This window comes from Gymnoscopelus microlampas (assembly GCF_963454915.1).
Source record: "Gymnoscopelus microlampas genome assembly, chromosome: 19".
Classification (NCBI taxonomy): domain Eukaryota; kingdom Metazoa; phylum Chordata; class Actinopteri; order Myctophiformes; family Myctophidae; genus Gymnoscopelus; species Gymnoscopelus microlampas.
This window is the reverse complement of record NC_139956.1, coordinates 11,741,606-11,766,969: the sequence shown is the minus strand read 5'-3', so window position 1 is coordinate 11,766,969 and position 25,364 is coordinate 11,741,606. Positions and strand designations below refer to the sequence as shown.

The 25,364-nt window shown below is 42.5% G+C and overlaps 1 protein-coding gene across 1 annotated transcript in view; it reads left to right on the top strand.

Moving 5' to 3' along the window:
- The window catches only part of LOC311034620 (adhesion G protein-coupled receptor L3), a gene marked incomplete at its 3' end in the record, with an annotated part of 245,238 nt that overhangs the window by 101,209 nt on the left and 118,665 nt on the right, over positions 1–25,364 (top strand). Inside the window, exon 5 of the mRNA XM_084042512.1 lies at positions 24,676–25,044. Coding sequence (XP_083898638.1) covers positions 24,676–25,044 — 369 coding nt within the window. The remainder of the gene's footprint in view (positions 1–24,675; positions 25,045–25,364) is intronic.

Below are 25,364 nucleotides of genomic sequence, written 5' to 3'. Positions count from 1 at the left end.
CACACCAATGGGCGAGTCAAAATCTCACGGCACACATGAATTCACAGTGAAAATAGCCATTATACGAGCTCACAATGTGTCATGAAGTGACATGTTGCTTGTTATATATTTTTTTAAATGTGTGTTCCCAACACAGAGTTAGCCTCTGTGTTGGGAAATGAGTGCACACTAAGTACTGATATAGTCAATAGGAAAAAAAAGCTATAATAATGTGTTATAACGCCAAGGCACACCTGAACACACACCGTTTGGGAACCACTGCTGTAGAAAGTCCTTTTCCAAAGATCTGAATGTTCTCTTAAACATAAACGCACACACACGCACACACACGCACACACACGCACACATGCACACGCACACATGCACACACACACACAGATGCGTTCACACAGACTGTAATAGACCCCTCTATCATTGTAAGAGAGTTTTGTCTTCCACTCCTGTTGTTGTGAAGAACGGGCTGACCTCCAAACAGCAGTCAAGGACCCCCGCTCCACTGACGGGCCTGGAAGGAGCTAGATGGAGCTGATGAATAGTGCTAGTAAACTGATAAATAAAGCGGATGGACGGAGTAAATGAACAAATAAAAAAAGGCAGATAAACAGAGCGGACCCGGGGAGTTGAGTGCGTGAGTGAGTGAGTGATCGGACGCATCCCTGCATGAACAATGAATCATTCAGGTTGTTCCAGCTGCCCATCTTGATTACCGTGAATTCTCCCGTCCGTATTCTCTCATTATGATCTCTCTTTTAATCCATTTAGACCTGGAACGCATCTGTGTTATTTTTAGATTTGAGCTTTAAAAAAAGCATTATTTTACACTTTGGCTATTTTTGAAAAATCGCGAAAATGTGTGCAAATTAATATATTTATACTCTTTTAAGGCGAACATTTTTAACTCAAATATTTGCTTCTGGGGGTTCCAGGAACAACATATTTTGAGATGGGGGTCCACGGCCAAATACATATCATTTTGGGGGTCCTTGACGTGAAAAAGTTTGAGAACCACTGATATAGAAACACTTTTTTTTCAGAATACTGTTGGGATTTAGAAGACATTTATAGAATCGGCTTCGATTATAGAATCGAATATATATTTTTTCAAGCAAACATTTGTAATTCAAATCTTTGCTTCTGGGGGTCCCTGGAACAAAATATTTTGACATTTTGGTCCTTTTTTTCCTTGGCCAAATACATATACATTTTGGGGTCCTTGACATGAAAAAGTTTGAGAACCACTGACATAGCAACATACGTTTTTTCAAAAAACAGTTTTTAGAAGACATTCTAAAAACCAAGACATTTTGTAGAATCGGCCTCCGGGTCTGAAAGGGTTAATAACATGGCCGCAGTGCTTGTTAGGCCCCGCCAGACATGCTCTCTCTCTCTCTCTCTCTCTCTCTACGTTTTCCCCATGCACTTCCTCCACACACCCCCACACACACACACACTCACACACACCCCTCTTGGGCATTCAGTGCATGATCTGCCACGGGATATGGGCAACGGAGCAGGAGAGCCGTGCCCGCCGCGGGCCTACAGCTGGGGCCTGGCACCGCGTTGCGATATATAGCTCACGGTTCAGGGCGTACTGTAGTGCACGCTACAGTGCATTAGGCAGCAGGGAGTTGAGAGGAGATCTGTGACGGTTCAGAGACGTACTGTAGTCTAGTAGTGTATGGATGATTAGTTATTGTGCGTCACTGATGTGAGATGCTCACGGAGCCAATTCACTGACCTTTTAGCAGATGATTTCTTAGATTTGCGTCTGCAAAGTTTCCTGTGGATCATGTGCAATCCCAAGGAAGTTAACCCATTTAGTCCTGGAACGCATCTGTGTCACTTTTTTTATTTGAGCTAAAAAGCATTATTTTACAATTTGGCTATTGGAAAATAGCAGATATACAAGCTCATAGCGCGGCACCGAGTGCCGCGCTAAGAGCTTGTAGATCTGCTATTTTAGAAAAATCGTGAAAATGTGTACAAATCTTTGAATATATGTATTCTTTTCAAGGAACATTTTTAATTCAAATCTTCGCTTCTGGGGGTCCCTGGAACATCATATTTTGAGATGGGGGTCGGCGGCCAAATACATATCATGTTGGGCGTCCTTGACATGAAAATATTTGAGCACCACTGATATAGAAACTGTTGGGATTTAGAAGACATTTGTAGAATCGGCTTCAGGTCTTAATAGGTTAAGACGGAACTGTCTATTATACTGCTCATAACTTCAGAACTAAACATAAAAAAAATGAACACGGCTCCACCAGGATGGTTAAAATTAGGCCACACCGATAAATCAGCGCAGAGGCCGGAAATCACAGTGTATCGTATTACTTTAGTTTAAACAACTACGGCATAGACCACAAATTCTATAATCAGTGTAATGCGGCGGTCCATTATAGTGAAACCTCCCTCCTATAGTTGTAACAAGACTTAAGAGTTGATTATTGTGTCCCGTAGTGGTCATGCTGCTCCAGTTTCATGGCAATCTGGCCGTTTGTTTTCAAGATGTCTTGTGTGCAAGTGGGAGTTTTGGCCTACAGTACAGGTGGCTCCAGTGGAAAGGCCATGGAGTCACCGCTAATCAGTAGGGTCCATCCTCCGGGGAGCAAGAAGGTGCACAGATTCCATAGTAATCCAGCCAGTAGTTTTCGAGATCAGCTGAACTTAACTCCATTATTCTCCAGTCATGGAAAAAAAAACATAGCTCACAAGTTCAGATGTCATGCCCTTCATCTGCTGTCACTGTTTCCATCTTCATTAACTTAGCGCCTTCGTTCCATCTCCTCCTCGTGGTCATCATCTGATCTCATTGATTAGTCTTCATCCTTCCATATTTGGACACTAATCTCCCTGCCTTAAGCCTTGTTATTTGATTGATTGATTGAATACTTTATTAACGGTTTGTAGACTGTAAAGAGGTACGGTTTACAAAGATTGTTAAAAGGATAACACAATAAGCCCTGGAGGCTTGTTTCCATTGTGGTCCTGTGTGTTCAATTCATCAAGACATTTAAAGACAATAATAAACAAGATATAATCAACACTAGTAGCAATGAACGTAAGCAACGTATTATGTACAATGAACAAAGATTCAGACCAAAGATTTGCGATGAAAACGATTTATACTTTGTCATATGAGAAGCTTGTATCTTTGCTATTTTTGCCGCGCAACACTGTCGTATGACCAATCATAAATTAAGAATTAGAACGTGGCGATGAAAAAAATGCAGAGGTCTGAATTACCCGATAGACAGCTGCATACTTGCTGCCGTGACCTCCTGACCTGCAAAGGTTTGACCTTTTCCAAACTCACGCGACACTGAAAATAACCTTGTGCCTGTGATGTCTAACTGTATTCCTGCTGACACACAGTGGTGGAAAAAGTACTCACATTTTTACTTGAGTAAAAGTATCAATACTGCAATGTGTTGCAAGTAAAAGTCCAATAATCAAAATGTACCTAAAGTACTAAAAGTAAAAGTAGTCCCGTTTCACAAATTATCATTATGTCTAAAATGTATAAAATATCCTTTGAAAATAGAAGAGCTACGAGCTCACAATGCAGCTTGTAGATCGGCTATTTTCAAATATCAAAAGTTTAAATAGGGCTGAAGTGGTTAATGCATGTTCTGTAATAATAATCAAAATCTACAAAGTAACGTAACTTTTAGAATAATTGTAGTGGAGTAAAAGCACAATATTTGTCTCTGAGATGTAGTGGAGTAGAAGTATAAAGTATAGAAAATTGGAAATACTCCAGTAAAGTATAAGTACCTCAACATTTTACTCAAGTGCAGTACTTGAGTACATGCACTTACTTACTTTACACCACTGACAACCACACACATAAATATAAAGTTAATTTCTTTGATCACACCTTCTTTTGTCTAACGCCGGCTGGAAGTTAGATTCATGGCCGACGGAAATATGGTGATCTCTTGTTTTATGCCATTCATAAAGGGAAAAGAGAAAACTAATTTATTTTTGCTGCTCTTGGAGCGCAACTCAAAGGAACCCTTCAAGGTTGTGAAAGTGCTGAGTGTAAACCACTGTTGGGAGACATAATTGCTGTCAGTGTGACAGATGCCATAGTCTTTTAAGTAAGCAGGCTGCTTTCAAGGACAGACACTACATGCCAACGTCTTCTTCCATGACAACTGCTGTTGTTAATCATAAATAAAAAAAAATCATCATTTGATGTAGAATATGCAGTAGTGAGTAGGAAATGAAATGTGCTTTTCTTCAACAACAAAAAAAAGCGATGAAAAAGAACAAAAAGTAATGGGTAATGAATGTGAGCAAAATACATGAACAAATGCAAGCACCAGAAAGAAGTTTGTTTTGAAACCTCTTAGCTTCATGGCAACAATACATGGGCCTGTTTGGTGTGGATTGAAAGGAACACAATTCTAAAGTCCCTATATATCTATTTATCTAAATTAATATCTATATCTCTATATCTATATATCTATATCTATATAGCTTTTGAAAGGTTTCATACAGTATAGCTAATCGATGGTCACAACAATTACAATTTAGTCTACTAGTGGCTGTAACACCCCTAAGCCAAAATGTCCACTTATTCTCTGTTTTAAAGGCACTGTACTAGCTTTTTAAGTATGTTACTTTAGTTCTTTAGTGTTTGCTGATTTAGCAGTAATGTTAAAAAAAAGAATGTCCTTTCTTCCCCTTTTTTCCCCACTAGTGAGAGCACAGGACTCTAAAAAAAACACCTTGTGCCTTACTTTGTGCCCATATTATGAACTAGCAACGGTGGCATTAGAAACACCCAAATGTGCTGATGCCATGCGCTTTAGACCATGTGCCATAGATCGGTCAAATAGAGCCCTTAGTCTTGTTTCAATCAGGACGTATTTAGGATACCATTAACTATGCATTTCATGTGAAAAACAAACAAGGTAAAGACATAAGGAACATAGTAAGCAGTAAATAGTACAGGGACAAAGACTAGAAATCCTAAGAGTTTTATTTGTGGCCTAGATAGTAACAAATACACGATACTGTAGTTAAAACAAAACAATAACCCTCATTCTACTAGGTCTCATGCTCCCTAGATGTTAAATACACTTCTTAGCTTTATACTGTACATACTGTAACCCTGCATTTAACCCCTTAAAACCGGGAAATCATCCGTGTCGTTTTGGATTTTAGCGTTGGCTATTGAAAAATAGCAGATGTACAAGCTCACAGAGCGTCACTTTGTGCCGCGCTTCAAGCTTATACTTATACTGCTATTGTTTGAAAATGTTTGACAAATCTTGAAAATATAGTTTGGAAGGCATTTGTAGAATCGGCCTCAGGTCTTAATCCATTAGGACCGGGAAAGCATAGATAGACTGTGCCATTTTCAAAGATTTCTTTGGCTATTAAAAAATAGCAGACATGTAAGCTCATAGCATGGCACCGAGTGCCGCACTATGAGCTTGTAGATCTGCTATTTAAAAAAAATCTTTGAATATATAGACATTTTAAAGCGAACATTTGTAACTCAAATCTTTGCCTCTGGTGGGGTCCGCGGCCAAATGGGGGTCCGTGGCCAAATACATATCATTTTGGGGGTCCTTGACATGAAAAAGTTTGAGCACCACTGATATCAACATACGTTTTTTCAACCAAAAAAAAAAAAAGTATTTAGAAGACGTGTAGAATCCCCAGAAGCAAAGATTTGAGTTACAACTGTTTGCTTTAAAAAAAACATATATATTCAAAGATTGGCACAAAATTTCACGATTTAAAATAAAATAGCAGATCTACAAGTGCCCAGCACTGTGAGCTTGTAGGTATGCTATTTTTCAATAGCCAAAGAAATCTTAAAAATGACACAGATGCTTTTCCCGGTCTTCAGTTCAGTGGCGTGCACAGACATTTTGAGGGGCAGGTTCTCAAGTAAATTATACTTTTTTTTTGTTTACTTGGTCTGCTCTTTTTTCCCTCTACACCTATACCTCTTTGCCAAAAATAGCCGATCTACAAGCCCACAACGCCTTGTAGATCGGCTATTTTTGGCTAAAGTTCTCCTCAGAAAAGGGATGCTAGGTTTCGAGTGGTTATGGTAAAAAGAAAAATCATATCACATAAAGATTTGGCCGACCCCCTGTAGTAACTCTGAGGACCCCCTAGTGGTCCCGGACCCCCTGTTGAAGACCCCTGCTGTGCACTTCTGGTCAAGAGGGCAAAGGGCAGGTGCTCTAGCACCACCTAGAGTCTTATCTGTGCACGTCCCTGCTTCAGTTAGAGGGTTAAGGTTGACTTGAGAAATCATACACGCTCTCAGCACCCAGCCGACAGAGAGTGACCCCTCTTGTGTCTGCCACAGTGAGCAGCACTGGCTGCTCAAGCCTGCTAATCGCAGGGCAGCCACTTGAGAGAGAATTTGCCCTGGTCTCACATGCCACTGCCACATGGTGTCTGCAGAAATGGTCACTTTTGTGGTCAGAGGCAGTGGTGTGGACAAAGCACTCAACCCCCCCAGTACTTGAGTCAAAGTAGGCCTAATAGATACTCCTCTCCTGGTCCAAATATTACTTCACTACATGTTAAAATTGCTCTGCTTTAATTTGACTTAATCCCTTGCGCTCCCATGCATGACCGCTCCCTTGCACTTTAATAATAATAATAATAGTATCTTGAATTTATATAGCGCTTTTCTGAGTACCCAAAGACGCTTTACATATGGGGGGCATGGCAAAACAACAAATAAAAACAACTTTATTTGGGGGGTAAAAACTAGGGGTGTGCCGATATATCGTCCCGCGATATATCGCGATACGTTTTCGCGACGATATGTATCGTTTTGGGGAAAAAAAATATCGTTTTTGAAAAAGAAAAAAAAAATATATATATTTTTTTTATTTTTTAGAATCATAATAATCAGGCATGCAAACGTCCCCGAAGTGAAAAGAGTGACAACATGTTTTTTTTTTCGGGTCAGGTGTCATACTATTTGGATTCAAAACGGCTATTGTAGCTGAAAAGCTACAAGTTTGCATGTCTGAATAATGCAAAAACAGAATTATTTGTTTGCATTTTCTTTTTTTCTCCTCCATATATTTTCATAATAAAAAAAGTGCGTATCGTATCGTATCGAAATCGTATCGAAGTTGTGAGTCAAATATCGTATCGTATCGTTTCGTGAAATTAGTGTATCGGCACACCCCTAGTAAAAACACTAAGACTTTCACATGTTGTCGGTGTCGGGCAGAAACCTCATATCTCCATATTCTATTCTTTTATGTATTTTTCTTCGTAAATTAACTCCTTACTTGATCATACTACAGCGTCACTCAAAAGTAGCAGATCTACAAGCTCGAAACGCGGCGTGAAGCGACGTGTTTCGAGCTTGTAGATCTGCTACTTTTGATATTTTTGAATTTGAATCCTGAAAAGTAACAGTTTTGGAAGATATGAGGTTTCCACCCGACAGAGACGATATAAAAGTATTATCTGTGATATTCAATTATGATTTTTTTGTATTGTAAATTGATCACTATGCTCTCTACTTGATCACTATGCTCTCTCTACCACTATGATCACTACACTATGCTCTCTACCAGTAACATTAATGCCCGTTACCATTATGCCACATTGCCAGAACAATTCCCATTGTCCCTGTTCGACCGCATTCAAAAGGCAGATCGCACTGCGTAGAGCATTGATCACACGAATCAGTCGATGCGGCCATAGGTCAAACTGAAGCCTCAGTCAGTGCGTTATTTCCCTCGTCTTCAGCTCTCAGTGTTTTGCTTGTTCTGGATCAACCTCCCAGCAGTGAAATGTGCCTTTAGGGATAAGAGGAAACCTTTGCTATCCCTTTGCAATTCTTGTGCTATCAGCATAGAGTGGGAGGAGGAGGAGGGGTGGGGTTGGGGGGGGTTGCAGGATATGGCACAGTTGGTGTCATAGATACCCTCGCGTTTTAGCATGCCTGTTATCTTGCCACATGTTGCCATCTGGCCAGGGCGCCGTGCCAGCTTCAGAGATGAAGAGAGGGCCCGAGGCGATGCCGACCTTCATACAACAACTGACATGTTTTTGAGAGCCCTGGCCCAGAGTCAGCGGTGCCGTAGCGGAGATGAACTAAATTGATTACCGTGAGGGGCTAAAGCAAAAAAAAACACAGAGCCCTATTGTGTTTGCTCCAAGAGAGACTGAATTGACTGTTAAACCTGTACAATCCGGGAAAGCATCTGTGTCATTTTATACTTTGGCTGTTCAAAAATAGCAGATATGCAAGCTCACAGCGCGTCACGCTATGAGCTTGTAGATCTGCTATTTTTTGAAAAATCGTGAAAATGTGTGCACATTTTTGGATATATATATATATATTTCAAGCGAATCTTTTTTTACTAAAATCTTTGCTTCTGGAGGTCCCTCCAACAAATATTTTGAGATGGGGGTCCGCGGGCCAAATACATATAATTTTGGGGGTCCTTGACATGAAGTTTGAGAACCACTTAGCAACATACGACATTTGTAGAATCGGCCTCAGGTCTTAAAGGCACAACCTGTTGTTCTTTGGACGGTACACTGTGCACCCAATGATACAAATTGACCATGGACCAGGATAGTAGGTCACTGCAGGGTTGCATACGTATCTCTGGCATCTGCTGTCAAAGAGGCGTTAGATCTACAGTACCTGTTCTGTAAGATAGGAAGATACGGACTGCTCATGGAAGAGGAAAACCCAAGGAAACTACCACGTTAAGCCATCAATTACCTGGACCCCTGCGGTATTCTGTCAGGAGGCCTTGGCTGTGTCCAAACTCAATATAATATATAGTCCACTATATAGTGAGTTCCCCATTGTTTAGTGCTGTCGGAATGTACAGTATAGTACATAGTGAGAATATCCCATTACAGTGGACTCATCTTTCCCCACAATGCACTGTGAAAGGTACTGTAGGGTCAAACGGATGGTCACCAACCAAGCACTATATACCATCATGCGTTGTGCTGAAAGACAAATTACGGACGGACGAGAGGAGAGAGAGCAACGTAAACTAAATAACATGTATATGTATGTCATATGCATAGTGTATGTATGATATTTATTGGAGATGCTCCACCAGCTGAGGTTGATCTGTCACATTTTTATTGTGCCGCGCCAAGAATCAGGAAATTGCAGCAGAGAATGTACTCTTGACATAAACTTTACTATTTTAATGTAAACTGTAGGATTTTAGAACTTTTTTAGACATTAGTAGGCTACCTGAGAGTGTTTTATCTTTCGTGTGTTTGGCAATGTACGCAAACAGGACCAAGCCAGGTAACAGCAGGTTAACGCATGGACAACAAAAAGCCATCGCCAAATGTTCCAAAAACTCAATAACATTTACAACTGTTAAACTGTTCTATTTAAATAATATGTACCTTTCCATTGTATTGATCCCGCAAGGTCACTTTGCAGCGCCAGTAATGTCATTATAATCGGTTGCACAGCATCAGCAGGTATCCTGCTGTGTAATTTCTAACTCCATGCCAGAAAACCATATTTTGCATGCTGCACCAAAACCTTCTCCAATTGTAGCTAGCGTTTGCAAATGTAGGCGCCATGGTTATTTGCTGCCTACATGCTCATTACATGGCTGGTGCACCCGTTGCATGGGATAATCATTTCCAGGGCATGGGGTGCTGACACAACTGGGTCTAGGGGTTAGGATTACAATAGTGATTTATTTTTCCAACACACACACACACACACACACACACACACACACACACACACACACACACACACACACACACACACATATACTCAGCCAGTCAGTCTTTCTGCGGAACCTTTTGGAAACACAATGGGACTCTGTTCATAATGCACCTTGAGATGTTTGGCATTCAGATATATGGACCGCTTTAGTCAATCTCGCGCTGCTTGTTTGACTGAGGCACCATGGTGTAACGCAGCAATATGCAGCGTATTGTATCATGTTACGCTGTTTTAACTGCGTCTCACTCTCAGTTCATCATATCTGCCGTGTGTCGGCTGGAATCCTTGTGTTTCCAAAAAAACATTACTTTTTTCGGGGGAATGAAGCGCCTGAGTTCAAATGGATGCATTGTGTAGTTATGATGAACTCACAATCTCTTGTTGATACTTTCATCAGTTAAATATATTTATAAAACCCACAGACAGACTTAACCGCTTTCACTTATACTTTGAAAATGTTTCGAAAATATAGGCACATCGCTAGGCTATTTTCTCTACTTTGGTGCGACACTCTTGAGCAATGAAGTACAGTACGGCATTAATGTACGGAGAATAAAAAAAGCTATTTAAAAAGTAGAAATATGGAGATACAAGTTTTCCGCCCTTCAGCAACGATATGGATCTGGAATGTGAACAGAAAAACAAGCAAAAAACTTTCAGCAATTTTCAGTAGGCGAGCTCATGTTTCAAGCAGGGCCAGGATATGGCATGTTCATTTTCTCGGTTCAGAGTCCACCGTTATACATCACATGGCTTTGTCTGCCCCCTCCCGCCCGCCCCTCCGCCCCCACCTCCGCCCCCACCTCTGACTGGCCATACATCATTGGCTATGCCCGGCTCTTAGCTTGATCTAGAAATCATACACAGATCACCTGTGTAGTGAGAGGGGTGGCAGCCGATTCCTCAATTAAGGGCCAACGCCCCATCCATCCATCTCGGCCTGACACGTGCAGAAATGAGGAGAAAATGAAGAGGGTGCAGAAATATTCACGGTGCAAAAGCAGAGAATGTTTTTGATGATGTGTGTGTTAGGGTCTGTGGGGTGGGTGGGAGTGGAGGGGGTTGTTCGAAAGTAGAGGATAAAGGACTGAACTGTGTGTGTGTGTGTGTGTGTGTGTGTGTGTGTGTGTGTGTGTGTGTGTGTGTGTGTGTGTGTGTGTGTGTGTGTGTGTGTGTGTGTGTGTGTGTGTGTGTGTGTGTGTGTGTGTGTGTGTGTGTGTGTGTGTGTGAGTCATGGCACTTCATTATTTGTGGATGCCATGGTGAGTTGATGACACACATGTATTTCTGTCATTTCCCACAAGCTTGGATTGAATCATTGCCTGGAACCTTTTGTTTTGGCCAATTTGCCAATTGCATCTGGATTATTGTGAAGGCCTCATTGTCCCCCCCTCCCCCCTTCTCTCTATCAGTCTCTTTCTCTCTCTCTCTCTCTCTCTCTCTCTCTCTCTCTCTCTCTCTCTCTCTCTCTCTCTCTCTCTCTCTCTCTCTGTAACCATGAACCCTGTGACCACTCCTCATCAACCCCCCCCATCTCTTCCTTCCTCTCCTCCCTTCCGCTGGGTTGTTAGTTGAGCTGCGTGAATCAACGGCTGAACTATATATTGTAACAAGGCTGTCCGTCCCTGAAGTTGTCTGAGCTCTGAGTGTATGTCGCTCTTGTCCACCAGACGGTGCTAAAACTGAGGCTCAGCTATGCACACCTCTAGGATCATGTCCTGTGTGCTCGGTTGGTCTCTCGACACAAGCCTGAAAGGTTTTAGCCATAGACATATAAAGGTAGACGCCTCCTCTGGCTCTGAAGCGTCTGTATGGCGGGCGCGCTTCCACTTCCCAAGCTTCCTTGGGGGGCAGCTGGAAATTTCCGCGTGCATCACAGAAGGGGGCGTTCAGTAGGCCAATGAGAGGCAGGTGGGGGCGGGACAACTAGATTCTGACAAGTCCTGGAAAAGACGCGCTGTGATTGGCCATTTTTCCGGATGCGCTTCGTCACTACCGGCCATTGTGAATTTCCGACAGAATCGGCCACAGACGGCATTAAACCACTTCTTTATTGAAAAATATGGATTATTACATTGCACTAGAACTCCTGACAGTTAGTTAACATTTGGGGCGTGGGGGTAAGCACCTTTATATTTTGCATTTGTACATGTTTGGAGCCCGGACAGGCTAGGAGCTGAAAGTCCAGTTGGCCTTGGGCAATAGTGTCTACGACTCGCTCGTAGATTGAAAATGTCAGAATCATAAAATACATCTACGAGAGTCATATTCTACTGCTACCATTGAACAAGGTGTGTGTGTGTGTGTGTGTGTGTGTGTGTGTGTGTGTGTGTGTGTGTGTGTGTGTGTGTGTGTGTGTGTGTGTGTGTGTGTGTGTGTGTGTGTGTGTGTGTGTGTGTGTGTGTGTGCGCGCGTGCGTGATGGCAATATGCTGCCACAGCATGTCTATTGTGCATACAAAATTGGCCTAGATTATGTGTGCATATCAATACTGTAAATGTACCATAGATTTGCATAATTTGGATCTTAGTTTTGTATTCTTGGTTTTGTCACAGTGCTTTGTGTGCATATATATATGTTCTGTACACAAATACTGCATGCATAAAGATGAGGCAGAGAATAGCACACATTTGCCTGGCTGTGTGTGTGTGTGTTTTTGCGTGTTTGCACGCCCTGACGGTGCGTGCAAATGACATTTAACATACGTGTGCGACTGTGCGCCGCATCTCAACGCCACTTGGCTCTACTATCAGGGTTGCCAGATCTGCTTATTATAAATTCCACGCAAGATTTTATTTGAAAATAGCCGATCTACAAGATCACAACGCGTCGCATCGCGACGCGTTGTGAGCCTGTAGATCTGCTATTTTCAAATAGCTGATGTATTATGTTAAAGTGCTCATGTGGCCCATAGTCGCTCCTTTTGGGGTGGTTTTCCTAGACCTGGTTGCTTGTTTCTCTCACAGAATCTGGCAACACTGTCTACTATGTATGCTGCTACATGGCTAGCGCACGTCTATGCCGTGTCATCTCACTCGGCACAGTAAGTGCCTCTCCGCGGGCCGCATACACGCATACACACAATACATACATATCAGTCCTGTGCATATGCTTCTCCATGCGACCTCCGCAGATGCCCTCTCCAGTCTCAGGGAGCGAGTCGCGGGGGGGGGGGGGGGGGCGAGCGAGAGAGAGAGAGGGAGATGAGGAATTAATTGCCAAACAATGCATAGCTCCCATCCATTACGGCTCTCATCATGTCAGATGATATCGAGGCATTACCGGATGTCTGGCCACATAATTTACCGCACCCCCCCCCACCCCCATACCCCCCCCCCCCCCCACCCTGCTGTCACTCTCTGACAGATTTGTGGGGCCTGCCACAAAAGGCCCCATTAAACGACAGGAGTTTTATCATCATTTTCTTCCCACTCATCCGCCCCAGCCTCATCCGCCCCCAGCACACCCCCCTCCCCACCCCCAACCCCTCGCCACATGAGGACATGCGTGGCATTTTTGGGGGATCGTATGACATGAACACGAGCGACAAGCTAGACCGTGGAGTTGAGTGAGTCACGCCATAATAAAAGGGAGGGATTGAGACGAGGAGAGCTTAAAGCCGGTTATAGCTTGGTTGTGTGATGGTGTCGCACTCCAAAAACTATAGCTGCTCTACAGTACGAGCTCACAGCGTGAGGCGGCATGAAATCAAGCCATACAATCCACCTTATATACCCTTTTGGAAAGGTTTAACCCCATGGACCCTAGCGTCCCTATTCTGGGCATGTCGTGAAAGGCGAACATTCTGTGAAAACAACAGACCTATAAGCTCACAACGGGTTACAACACGACGCGTCGTGAGACTGTAGATTGGCTTTTTTCATCGAAGAGATAAGGGTGTTGCCAAGTATTAGACCCTTGGGGGTCCCCCGGTCAGCTAGGTATATAGGGTAGGTCAAGGCTTTAAGTTCCTTCCTTTTGTCCAACATCAAAGTGAAAAAATCAGACGGTGAACTTAAAAGAACGCCAAGGCACTCCATTCAGTATAGTTAAACCGCCTTAATTCGTCCGTGGCTTGCTTGGCGAAGATTAAAAATGAAAACGCAGATGACATCTTGTCCCTATGGCCTTCACCAGGGTCCACTAGTTATGACAGACTCATCACGTCATTATATAGCGACCACAAACTGTCACTCATCAATGCATTATCTCATGTACAACGTGCATGTCTATATCATGAACAGTATACGGCAGTGGTGGAAAAAGTACTCAAATGTTTTACTTAAGTAAAAGTATCAATACTGCAATGTAGAAGTACTCTGTTACAAGTAAAAGTCCGGAATTCAAAATTTATAAAAGTATTTTTTTTTAATAAAAGTATAAAAATATTAGCATCAAAATGTACTTAAAGTACCAAAAGTTAAAGTACTAAAATGTTTGAAAATAGCAGATCTACAAGCTCACAACGCGTCGCGATGTGACACGTTGTGAGCTTGTAGATCGGCTATTTTCAAATAGCCTAGGTATTAAAAGGGCTAAAGTGGTTAATGTGTGTTTTATAATGTAATCATTTATATCTGCAAAGTAACTAGTAACTAAAGTTTTCAAATAATTGTAGTGGAGTAAAAAGTACTGTACAATATTTGCCTCTGAGATGTAGTGGAGTAGAAGTAAAAGTATTGAATATTGGAAATACTCCAGTAAAGTAAAAGTACCTCAAAATTGTATTCAAGTACAGTACTTGAGTAAATGTACTCAGTTACTTTACACCACCTGCTATGCTCATGCACCTTATGTCTAAGACCTCATGTACACACTGCACGGATGGATATGCTATGTGGTTGTGGTAACGTAAATGCATTGTCCACTGTTAGTGACAGAACGATGCAGCATCGACGCGCGCAGATGCAGCATTGTCAGGAGAATTGCAAACGCTATTTTCGAATCCCTTCAGCGTTTACATTTATAACAATTTGGGGGAGCGGCATGTCCTAATTAGGCTGCACTGTACTGCCTCGTATGTGTTTTTCTTTTTATTATTATCGCAGTGGAGGTGAATTAGTGCTGCTATCAGAAAGATGTAAGCATGCATGAAGGTATGAATGCGGTTCAAACATTAACAGTGGGAGGTAATTGGGTGCAACACAAGACTGGTGGTATAGTCGCTCTCTACGTCCGACGCTTCCTCACACGTTCACCCGAAAGCCCTTTTTACGTCTCTTTTGATCTGGAAGTCTGCAGAACTTTTTCTTTTGAGAGCCCGGCGAGCGCACTGTCTGGCGCAGAAATGATTAGTCACAAACCAGATTCATTTCAAAACAGCGTAGGCTTCTTCCCGGAGAGGAGTGAATAGGTCTTATCTAATTGTAGAAGCCACGAGCCCTGGGATGCACAGAGAGGGGCTAATTAGTGAGAAGGAATGAATGCTTTGAAATGAAGCACAAAGCCCCCGTGTGTGGCTGGAAAGCGGCTTCATGCCTCTTTGCAGAGAGGATGTTGACGCAGTCGGGCATGGAGTGTAAATGATGAGGCTGTTGCGATGAGAGGAGAGTATGCAGTGTGGAGGGATAGCATCCTTGGTGTCTTTAAGATTAAGATATATTAGGCCAGTGTTTCTCAACCTTTTTTTGGCTCAGTGCACCCCGTGTAAATAACTTCTTCGTCCAAGGCACCCCTGAATTACTTTGTTACTTTATAGCACCTTACATATTATGTCATATTAGGGTATGTAAATCTGTCCCCCCCGCCCCTAAGATACAGTATGTCACGAGGAAAACTTGAGAGAATAAAGTTCTCAATGCATCGCAATGTGTTGTGAGCTTTTAGATCGGCTATTTTTGGCAAAGAGATGTATCGAAAAAGCTCTAGTTCAGAGCGACTCGGGTCTGTTTTATTAAATATAGTGGTTAAATTAAAGTGATAGATTGATAAATTCCAAATATATGGGTTTGAGAAACCCTGATAGACCTGTCTGGCCTTTTACCATGTACAACGTTATCGTTTGGCTTGGGTGCTCTCTTAAAGAGAAAACGCCACAATTTTCAACGTCTATTATTGTTGTAGGGTTATAGCATTGGTGTATAAAGTCCAGTACTTGAAAGCCATACTCGAGCAAAAGTAAAGATATCTTCTTAAAAGTGAAAATTAAATTCACCCATAAGAAAATCTCTTGAGGATTAAAGTAGTTCACATAAAATGTACATATCAAAGCTATCTGGTGTAAAAATGTACGTTAGAATAAAAAGTACAAGTGGCATATTATTAATTTATTATACAGTTTACATTACATTGTGCTTTAATGGTATGTTGACGTCAAACTACATGGATGAAGCGAAGCATTATTAAACTGTATGCATGTTCCCAGTATAGGATGTGGAAATTATCTATGTAGCGTACTGTCCCTATTCCTTAAATCTATTTAGACTCTGCAGCCAGTTTGAATTGAGCTACACCTCCATTAAAGTCAACGCATGGCATTTATCTCTCTTCTAAGAGACCCGGCAACTCAGAATTACTGAACCTTGAAATGGAAAATCAGGAAGCCAACGAGACCAAGGGAGGAAGGCAAACATCATCTGCGGTCACATTTTCAATGCTGTCCTGTGTTGTTCTATGCACCTGAGCCATAACAAAACTCCTGAGCCATGTATTCCAGCCATGTGTAAGGTTACAGCAGACTGCCTCCCGGCATACCAAAAAATCCTGTTCCCATCTGTAACTAACAGGGAATGTGTCCGTTGAACTTAGGTGCAGGCTGGCTTTCCAACGTGACTTTAAGAACTGCAACGTATTGGGTTTTTTCCATGGAAACATAGCTCACCCCCTTTGTTCCCAACTGGGGAGGGACACTCCATTCACCGGCAGGATCGGACAACACAGTCAGGGGAAAGAAGGATATTAGGTGGTGTCTGCTTCATGGTCAACAACTCATGGTGCTCTAGCGCCACCCTTCTGCCAAAATATCCAGTTGGGTGTAAGAAAGAGCATGGTCCTTAAGGTGCACTAGCATGGCTTTTAGACTCTTATTAGTCGTGTTTGCGTATGTAACTGTAATCTGTTTTGAGGGTAATTTAGAAATGCTTTATTTTGAATGTACTCTTTGCGTCCTCACTCCAACTCCAACCGCTTAAGGGACTTTTTAACACCATCGCCAGTGCACTTGAACCCAGGTGGGAGGTTTTTGCTTTCCGCGAACGAGTCTGCTGGCCAAGCAAAACAAAATGTCCTTGTGTCGTCTACAAAGCGATAGTGTCTGTACGCTGTGGCTACTGTTTTTTTTCTCTTCTTCTTCTTTTTCTTTTTTTCCCCCTATTTGTTTGTGTGTGGACGCCTTATGGTAAAATAAACAGGTTTGGACAAGGACACTCTCTACTTTGCCTCTCCGCTTGTTCTCCTTGCTGTCTCTTGTGGGGGTCTATGGACATAGGCGGATCATGCGGTGTGTAGACGGCTCATTCGTCAACAAATATTTGAACACCACCGGAGTCAAGTGGATAATTCAGAAGTATAGAATTCCAGAGAGTGTTTTAAAATGTACTTGGTGCTGTGATTGCAATTTTGCCCACCCACATTTCCCTGCTCGCATATTAGCCCCACAGCATTAAAGAAGTTATAATAGCTTTTTTTATAATAAAGGCACTCAATTTATCCCCTGGTCTTTGATGTTAAGATACAATAGGTACCCTTCTATCTCTTAGCCCTAACCACACTCACGCCTGCTTTATAGGCTATGATGTGTGACAAAGATAGTGTTATGGTGATGTAACCAGGCCTATTATTGCCTACAGTATATGTACACTTTTACATTGTCATGTATAAGTGTGCAAAATTGTACATAATAATACAAAATAAACAAACATTCGCCTGCATTTTTTGGATGCTAAAGCAAAATCTAGTGAGAATCCAGTGTCCAGTCAAAATGATTTCCCTTCTCTGCGGTCTTGACCAGGGCTATTATGCACATATCTTAACTGGCCAGGCTGCACACATTGTAAACCAGAGGCTTATCACATTCCGCACAGACTGACCCTCATCAACCTCAAAAGGGGACGAGCCTCCCCACGGTCAGATCACCCTGTCATGATCCTATTGTATTGGTCACTTTCAGTCCGTATATGCGGTCCAATCTCCGGTGCAATTTCACTAGAAATGAAATCTATGCCACACTCCTTTGTAGGGTGTTACTCTGAGATACAGCTGAGACATTCCTGAAAAAGTGTGATGCCTAATTATCTCTTTTTTACATTATGTAATATGTAAAAGTAGGATATGAATAACACTGATGCCCTGGGGTAGGGTACATGTTGTTATTGTCCTTGGCGACATCGGTGTCGCCACTATCAACCCCCACCCCAATCACGCCCCCGTTCTCAGTGTAGCTAAAGGAGGCATTGTGCTCTGTGTGGCACATGTATTAATGGTTGTAGGATGCTAACAGTGGTTACGGAATGTTAGCGCTAATGTATTAGCAGCTGGTGGAAATGTTGAATGCCCATTGTAGCATTCATGGGATTTTCATAAGCATTGTAGGTCCTTTGTAATATGTCAGTTTGTGTTAGTTGATAAGGGGTGTGTGTGTGTGTGTGTGTGTGTGTGTGTGTGTGTGTGTGTGTGTGTGTGTGTGAGAGAGAGAGAGTGAAAGAGAAAGTGATGTGTCTGCATATCTGTATGTGCGGCATATTGTCCATGAACGGCGCTTGTTCATTAATTTACTGCTATACTTGTTCTTTGTTTTCTTCATGCGCCTCTTTGTAAAAGATTATTGGAAGTTATTAAATAATACTGCCAGCTGAATGAGGGAAGAAGGCTCTGGCGTGCCTTTGGTTGTTATTGTTATTAAACGTGATGCTTGTTAACCTCCCACTTTATTGATTGAGTGTTTCTGCTGGGATCCAGCAAGCACAACATCAACCTCCTGTTTGTTTGTTTGTTAGTTAGTTTGTTTGTTAGGAAAAAAAGGAATACTTGGTCAATCCATAGTGTTTACTGTGGCGGCAGCAGTGGTGGACACAGTAATCAACCCCAGTACTTGAGTCAAAGTAGATAAATACTCCTGGTCAAACATTACTCCACTACAAAGAAAGTTAATGAATTAGAGTAATTACTTTTGAAAACAATTAAGTATTCAAAAGCACAAATTACAAATACTATTGCATTTTCTTTCATATCAGTGTATTGCTGTATTGAAATTGTTCACCAAAATGTTAAGATTCCAAAAATGCCAATAATAGTGAAACTTGCAGATCTACAAGCCCACAACACATCGCACCGTGGCACATTGTGAGCTTGTAGATCGTCTGTTTTCAGTGTATTTTAAATAGGGCTTAAAGTGGTTAATTCATAATTGCTTTTTCCCTTCCTAGCATTTTGGTGGAGTCAAATGTACAATACTTGTCGTTGAAATGTAGTGGTATCAAAAAAATACAATTACTCAAGTAAAATACATACTCCAAACAATTTACTTAAGTGCAGTACTCAAGTAGACCTGAGTAACTTTGTTACTGTCCACCGCCGTTTGTTTGTTAGTTCGTTAGGGAAAAGGAATCCATAGTGTTTACCGTGGCGGCAGCCTATTTAATCAAATGTGTTTGTTGTTGAGTGCTAGTGACCGTTGAGAACGCTGTGATGTCAGTTGTTCCTTTGTGCAATCGCCTTTCAATAACTGTGGCACGGACCGTTGCTGTCTCAGTTACTTACCCTGATCGCTCTTGTTCTGCCGATTGGTTCCGGGTAACACTTTACCTGTGAAACGTTACGGACAGATTATACAGTCAGTGTGCGTGTGCTTTTTGGTATAGATAGATAGACCTTTATCGATCCCATGGGGGGGGCAAAAGCAATCAATCAAATAATGAAGCAGCAGTGTACAGTTGTGTACACATGCACAATAGCTTGCACTATGCTGAACAGCAAACACAAAGTCACAGTGTCATCACAGTATCCCGCCCAAAGAGCACAAGCAAATACATACGCAAAACGGTATACACACACACACACTGTACCCCGATACTAAAGCCTGCACTGTATGTAGAACAAAACACGCACAGGCACACGCACACACACACGCACGCACACGCACACGCACACTCTCATAGTATAAATGAAGGGTTCTGCCCCAGGCAAAACATGTGAGGAAAGAAAACGCAACCACAGGGTCATTATGACATCACATAAAATCCTGATATCGCTACAGTGTCAACAGTGTAATCAGTACAGCAACCGCACCCTACAGTGTTACTAATTAAGAAACGCCAGTGATATTACGATGCGGCCACCCACGCTAGAATGTCAGTATTACTGTATCGTCCATATTAAGTACATTAAAGGGATAGTTAACCCCAAAATGACATTTTGTCACCCCATGGAGACTTGGATTCATGGATTTTTTTTTGTTTTTGTCGCTTTCCTAAGCCAATAATTTCATGACCAGCGGACCGGTAGGAATCGGTTCCGGTAGGAGACACAAAGGAGACTCTTTGTGTCTCCTACCGGAACCGCTGCCGGTCATCAAATTATTGGCTTAGGAATGCGACAAAAAAATATATATATAGCCATGAATTCAAGTCTCCATGGGGTGAATAATCAATAGTAAAAAGGTCATTTTGGAGGTGAACTATCCCTTTAAATACTTTCATTACGTATTTTGATCTCGCCATTCCTATCCATGGACATTTTTTTTTTTTATGATTTGTATTTTATTTTATTTTGTGGACAAACAAACAGATACATTTCTTTTAACAGATGATGCAAAAATGTTTTTTTTTACAAGACATACAATAGACATTACAAGGACATTCTTAAATCAATAGCTACATTACTTACGATTATAACAAGACAAGACATACCATACACAACATATGAATGGACAGAACAGACAAAATACAAGACAAAAAAAAAAAAAAAAAAAAGAAGAAAGTTCAAAGACAACAACAAAGGAAACAACAACAATAAAAATAAAAAATACAGTGCACAGAGGCCTACTGCCAACAGTCAACCCCAGTCCTACCCCAGACAAAACTAACCCAAGTCCCTAAAAAGTAGTTGAAGCTCACATAACGAGCCGGAAACGTCACCCAAGACCTGAAGCGTGTAAATGATAATATCCCCATTTTAAATCATATTTATCCATCCTGTTGAGCAATCTATAAGACAATCTTTCATATGCGGCCAGTTGACCCAAGGAAGTAGACCACAGAGAAGGAGCCGGTGCAGAAGGGTCCTTCCATGCCCTGACTACCAATCTCCTGCCTAACATAAGGGCAGTTTGAACCCACTCAGCTAAGGGGGGAGATACAGTTTGTAAAATAGAGGGGTCACCCAGAACAAAAAGCCTGGGAGAGAAGGGGATCATCAGCCCTGTCATCTTCTCTAGTTTCACATGTATAGCAGCCCAATAGTCCTGTATTTTTGGACAGCTCCATAGTATATGCATTAAGGTTCCATCTCTATCCTGACATCTCCAACATTCTGGGCTCTCGGTCAGGCCCACCCTAAATAGTCTTGACGGGGTCCAGTATATTCTATTTATAATTTTAAATTGCCTATCCATGGACATTGAGTTTTTGCAGTGTAGCATAGTATATTGTGTTCTTCTGATTATAGCGATTCGATTCTGCTATGTCTATTAACACTCTTAATAGCATGCCTTATGAGCACTCGTGTTACATTGTTCTATTATGACTTTTATTTCATAGGACCGGAATTGAACACCGACGCCGGTAATCTAAATTCTGTTGATGTGTGACATTCATTAAACTGGTTCCACCTTAAACTGACCCTCGTTAAACACTGATCGCCCGCACTTTAGTCTGTAGATCAGCCCCATTTGTCATTTCTCTTTTGTCATTTTGATTTTATCTACACATTAGCAGCGAAACGACGCCTGCTCGGGACTTTCTTCCTTTTTTTTTTGCCGACGGCTCAGATTGTTGCCGGCGCTCCGCCGCCTGCATCCACGGTGTGATGAACTCTCCTGGGACCCCCTCCCAGCGGTACGAGCAGATGTATATGTATGACCTTTTTAGGGAATGTCGATGGAGCATATTGAAGTATCTCTGCCCTCCAATGTAAAACCAGCAATAACAGATGCATGGCTAAGAGTGAGGTGGAGGATAATGCAGGCCCTCCTGGGACGCTTTCGCCATTGATATGGCCATTTTAGTGGCTCTCGCTTGCCTACCCGTTTGCCGCGGTGCCGTTATGAAGGATGACCTTTCCGTACGCTCTCTGCTCCTCTGTGGCTTAACTCGGCCCACACGTTCATAAAAAAGCCCATGGCTAAATTAATTTGGGGCCCTTATTTTCCAATCAGGGGACACTGGGGAGCGGGGGTTTTGGCGGGGGGACAGAAAGCCGGGCTAGATGGATGGGATGATGGATGAGAGCGCCGCGTGCATGTGATTTATTCTATTTGAATGGGAAAGGGGAATATCGAGTGATTGTGTGTGTGTGTGTGTGGTTGTGTGCGCGCCTGTGTGTGTGTGTGTGTGTGTGTGTGTGTGTGTGTGTGTGTGTGTGTGTGTGTGTGTGTGTGTGTGTGCGCGCCTGTGTGTGCGCCTGTGTGTACCTGTCACAAGTGCACAGTATCGAGTGACGGCTGCTTTGTGTGTGTGTGTGTGTGTGTGTGTGTGTGTGTGTGTGTGTGTGTGTGTGTGTGTGTGTGTGTGTGCATGTGTATGTTTGTAGTGTGCGTTCAATGCTAACATACTTTCTCAATCTTTTCCATGTCAAGGACCCCCAAATGAATATGCATTTGGCCACAGGTTCAACAGATGTTGATGCTATATTAACTCATTTTGCTGGGGACCCTGGAACCGCCTCTAGCACCCCAATTTGAGAAGCACTGGTATTGAGTGACTGCTGCTTGTGTGTGTGTGTGTGTGTGTGTGTGTGTGTGTGTGTGTGTGTGTGGTGTGCACACTAACAAGCATATGTGTTTGTGTGATGCTAGCGCTCAATCTAACAGCTCAGGTAAATGGCGCCATTAGCAAGAACCCCCTGGAGTGCAACCACGGGGGGTATCCACAAATCCAGGGAATCGGTATCCCAGTTTATCCCTGGCGACCCAGAAACAGCGCTACACAGCTAATAATGCTCTGTTATAGAGCCACACAGTCCAAAGACGATCTACATTCAGACTGCACAGCCAGATACTGTAGGGTCAGGGGTTGGCATTAGCGCAGCCAGCGGGGGGGTTCTACATTTGACATGCGTGCCCATTAGGGTTGCCAACCGCTCCTTGAAATAAGGAATCGTCCGTAATTTGGGAACTTCAAAGGCGTGTCCCGTATTGAACTGATAAGGGAGTATGACACACATCTTGCAAGTTCAAACAGCTCATATACTGAACATATACTGTACATATACATATACATACAGTATACTGAACATATACTAGAATACCTGTACAGATTGTTAACCACTTAAAACCCTCCAGGCTTAGTAAACTGGACCTGAGTTCTCTCTGTACTTGGATCGCTATTTTATGTCTCTTTGCCAAAAGCCGACACATTGTCAGCTTGTAGAGCTGCACATTTTTGGCTAATGTTCCACCCAGAATATGGATGCGGGTGTTCAAGTGGTTAATATAATATACAAAGCTGTACATATACAGTGATAATCATTTTTTATATAATTAATATTCCTGGTAGTTGGCTAGCCTAATGGCTGTCCACATCTGCCAGCTTCAGCTTTGAACCACCTCCTCTTAAATTGACACATGAGGAGAAACTGGAAAATAGAACCCCCCTGTGTGGATTCTCTTTTCCTCCCCTGCGGCTTCACCAAAGTAAATTTCCCCTCTTTGAGACGCAAATGAGCTGTGACTGGCAAATGGGGGAAAGACATAATATGCTCTAGTTCTAATGCCTTGTTTTATACTTTGTCGGTTGTTATCGGTTATGCCGATCTGCAAGCCGATCTACAAGCTCACAATGCGTTGCATCACAACGTGAGCTGATAGATTATAGCTTATTTCTGGTTTGTGACACCGGCGCACAACTAGGTTTATTTATTTATTTTTTTGAACTTGTATTGCCATTCATATTAACAGTGACAGGACATTTGCATCCCCATGAAAAGAAGGTAGATAACTAAGGTTAAATATATATTTTTTGCAAACCAAAAATAATGTAAACATGCTTAAAAAAACAATACATTAAATAAGATTCATTGAGGGGAAAAGGGAATAACAGGTTTACCTTGAGAATGGGCTTCATTTGACCACATAAATAACATGACACCCTATGGGTATAAGTATTGAACACCTACCCACCCACATATAGACGTCTGTTGAGAACGGTGTGATGTCAGTTGTTCCTGGTGTTCCTTGGTTCCAGGTAACACTTTACCTGTGAAACGTTACGGACAGATTATACAGTCAGTGTGCGTGTGCTTTTGGTATAGATCAGTGGTTTTCAACCAGTGGTCCGGGGACCACCAGTGGTCCTTGGGGGGGCTACCAGGGGGTCCCCAGCTAAATTAGTTAACATAGCCTCGGAATCATTTTAACCACTTAGCTTTGGCTATTCAAAAATAGCAGATCTACAAGCTCATAGCGTGGCACCGAGTGCCGCGCTATGAGCTTGTAGATCTGCTATTTTTGAAAAATCTTGAAAAAGTTGTGCAAATCTTTTGAATATAATAATTTTTCAAAGAGAACCTTTTTAACTCAAATCTTTGCTTCTGGGGGTCCCTGGCACAAAACATTTTCAGATGGTAGTCCGCGGCCAAAATGTATATCAATTTAGGGGTCCCTGGCATGAGAAAAGGTTGAAAACAACTGGCATAATACCAAATATAGATATAGCTTTTGGTCCAAATATTCAATCACTGATGTCAGGCTTGATACTGTACCTTGATACATACCTTGATCACTGATGTCAGGCTTGATACCTTGATACATTCTCCTGTTTCAACTCCATCTTCCTCTCTCCCTCCAGAGTCGTCCTCCTCCGTCATGGTGTTCATGGACACCACCACCTCGAGAACCACCACGCGACCGCTCACCGTCACCACCAGCACCACGGCGGCGGGCGGCGCCGGCGCCGGCGGCACCAGCACCACGCCCCGGAACGGCGCCGCGACGACACCGATCGGCCAGCGGCCACGCACCACCTCTACGACGTTGGCCCCGCCCCTCACGCCGGTGGAGGGCGTGGTCCCGCAGGTCAACAGCAGGTCGCCGCCCTCCTCCAAGCTCCCCAACATCAGGGTGGAGTACTGCAACCCCCTGGTGATGGCCGACATCTCCTGGCCCAAGACCAGACAAGGCCTGGTGGCCAAGATGCCCTGCCCACCGGGAACTCTGGGTATTGTATTTGTTTTCCTCCTCGTTCCTGTTCCATCCCTATTATTAGGGATACATCATTATGTATCATTATTCCACCACTAATTTGTCAAAAGTCTATAATACATACTCAAGTAGAGAACACGTTGGAGCAGCTCGGACAATAAGCCTTTTTAAGGTATAAAACACTTAAAAGAAAAAAAATATGATACATTGGTGGAATATAGTAGATAGTAGAACTACCAGGCTATCTGTTCTTACAAAATTGCTCATTGAATATTGTCTCTCAATTAAGAAAAGTCCCCGGGTTGTGCATTACATTAGAAATATGAAACATTTTCT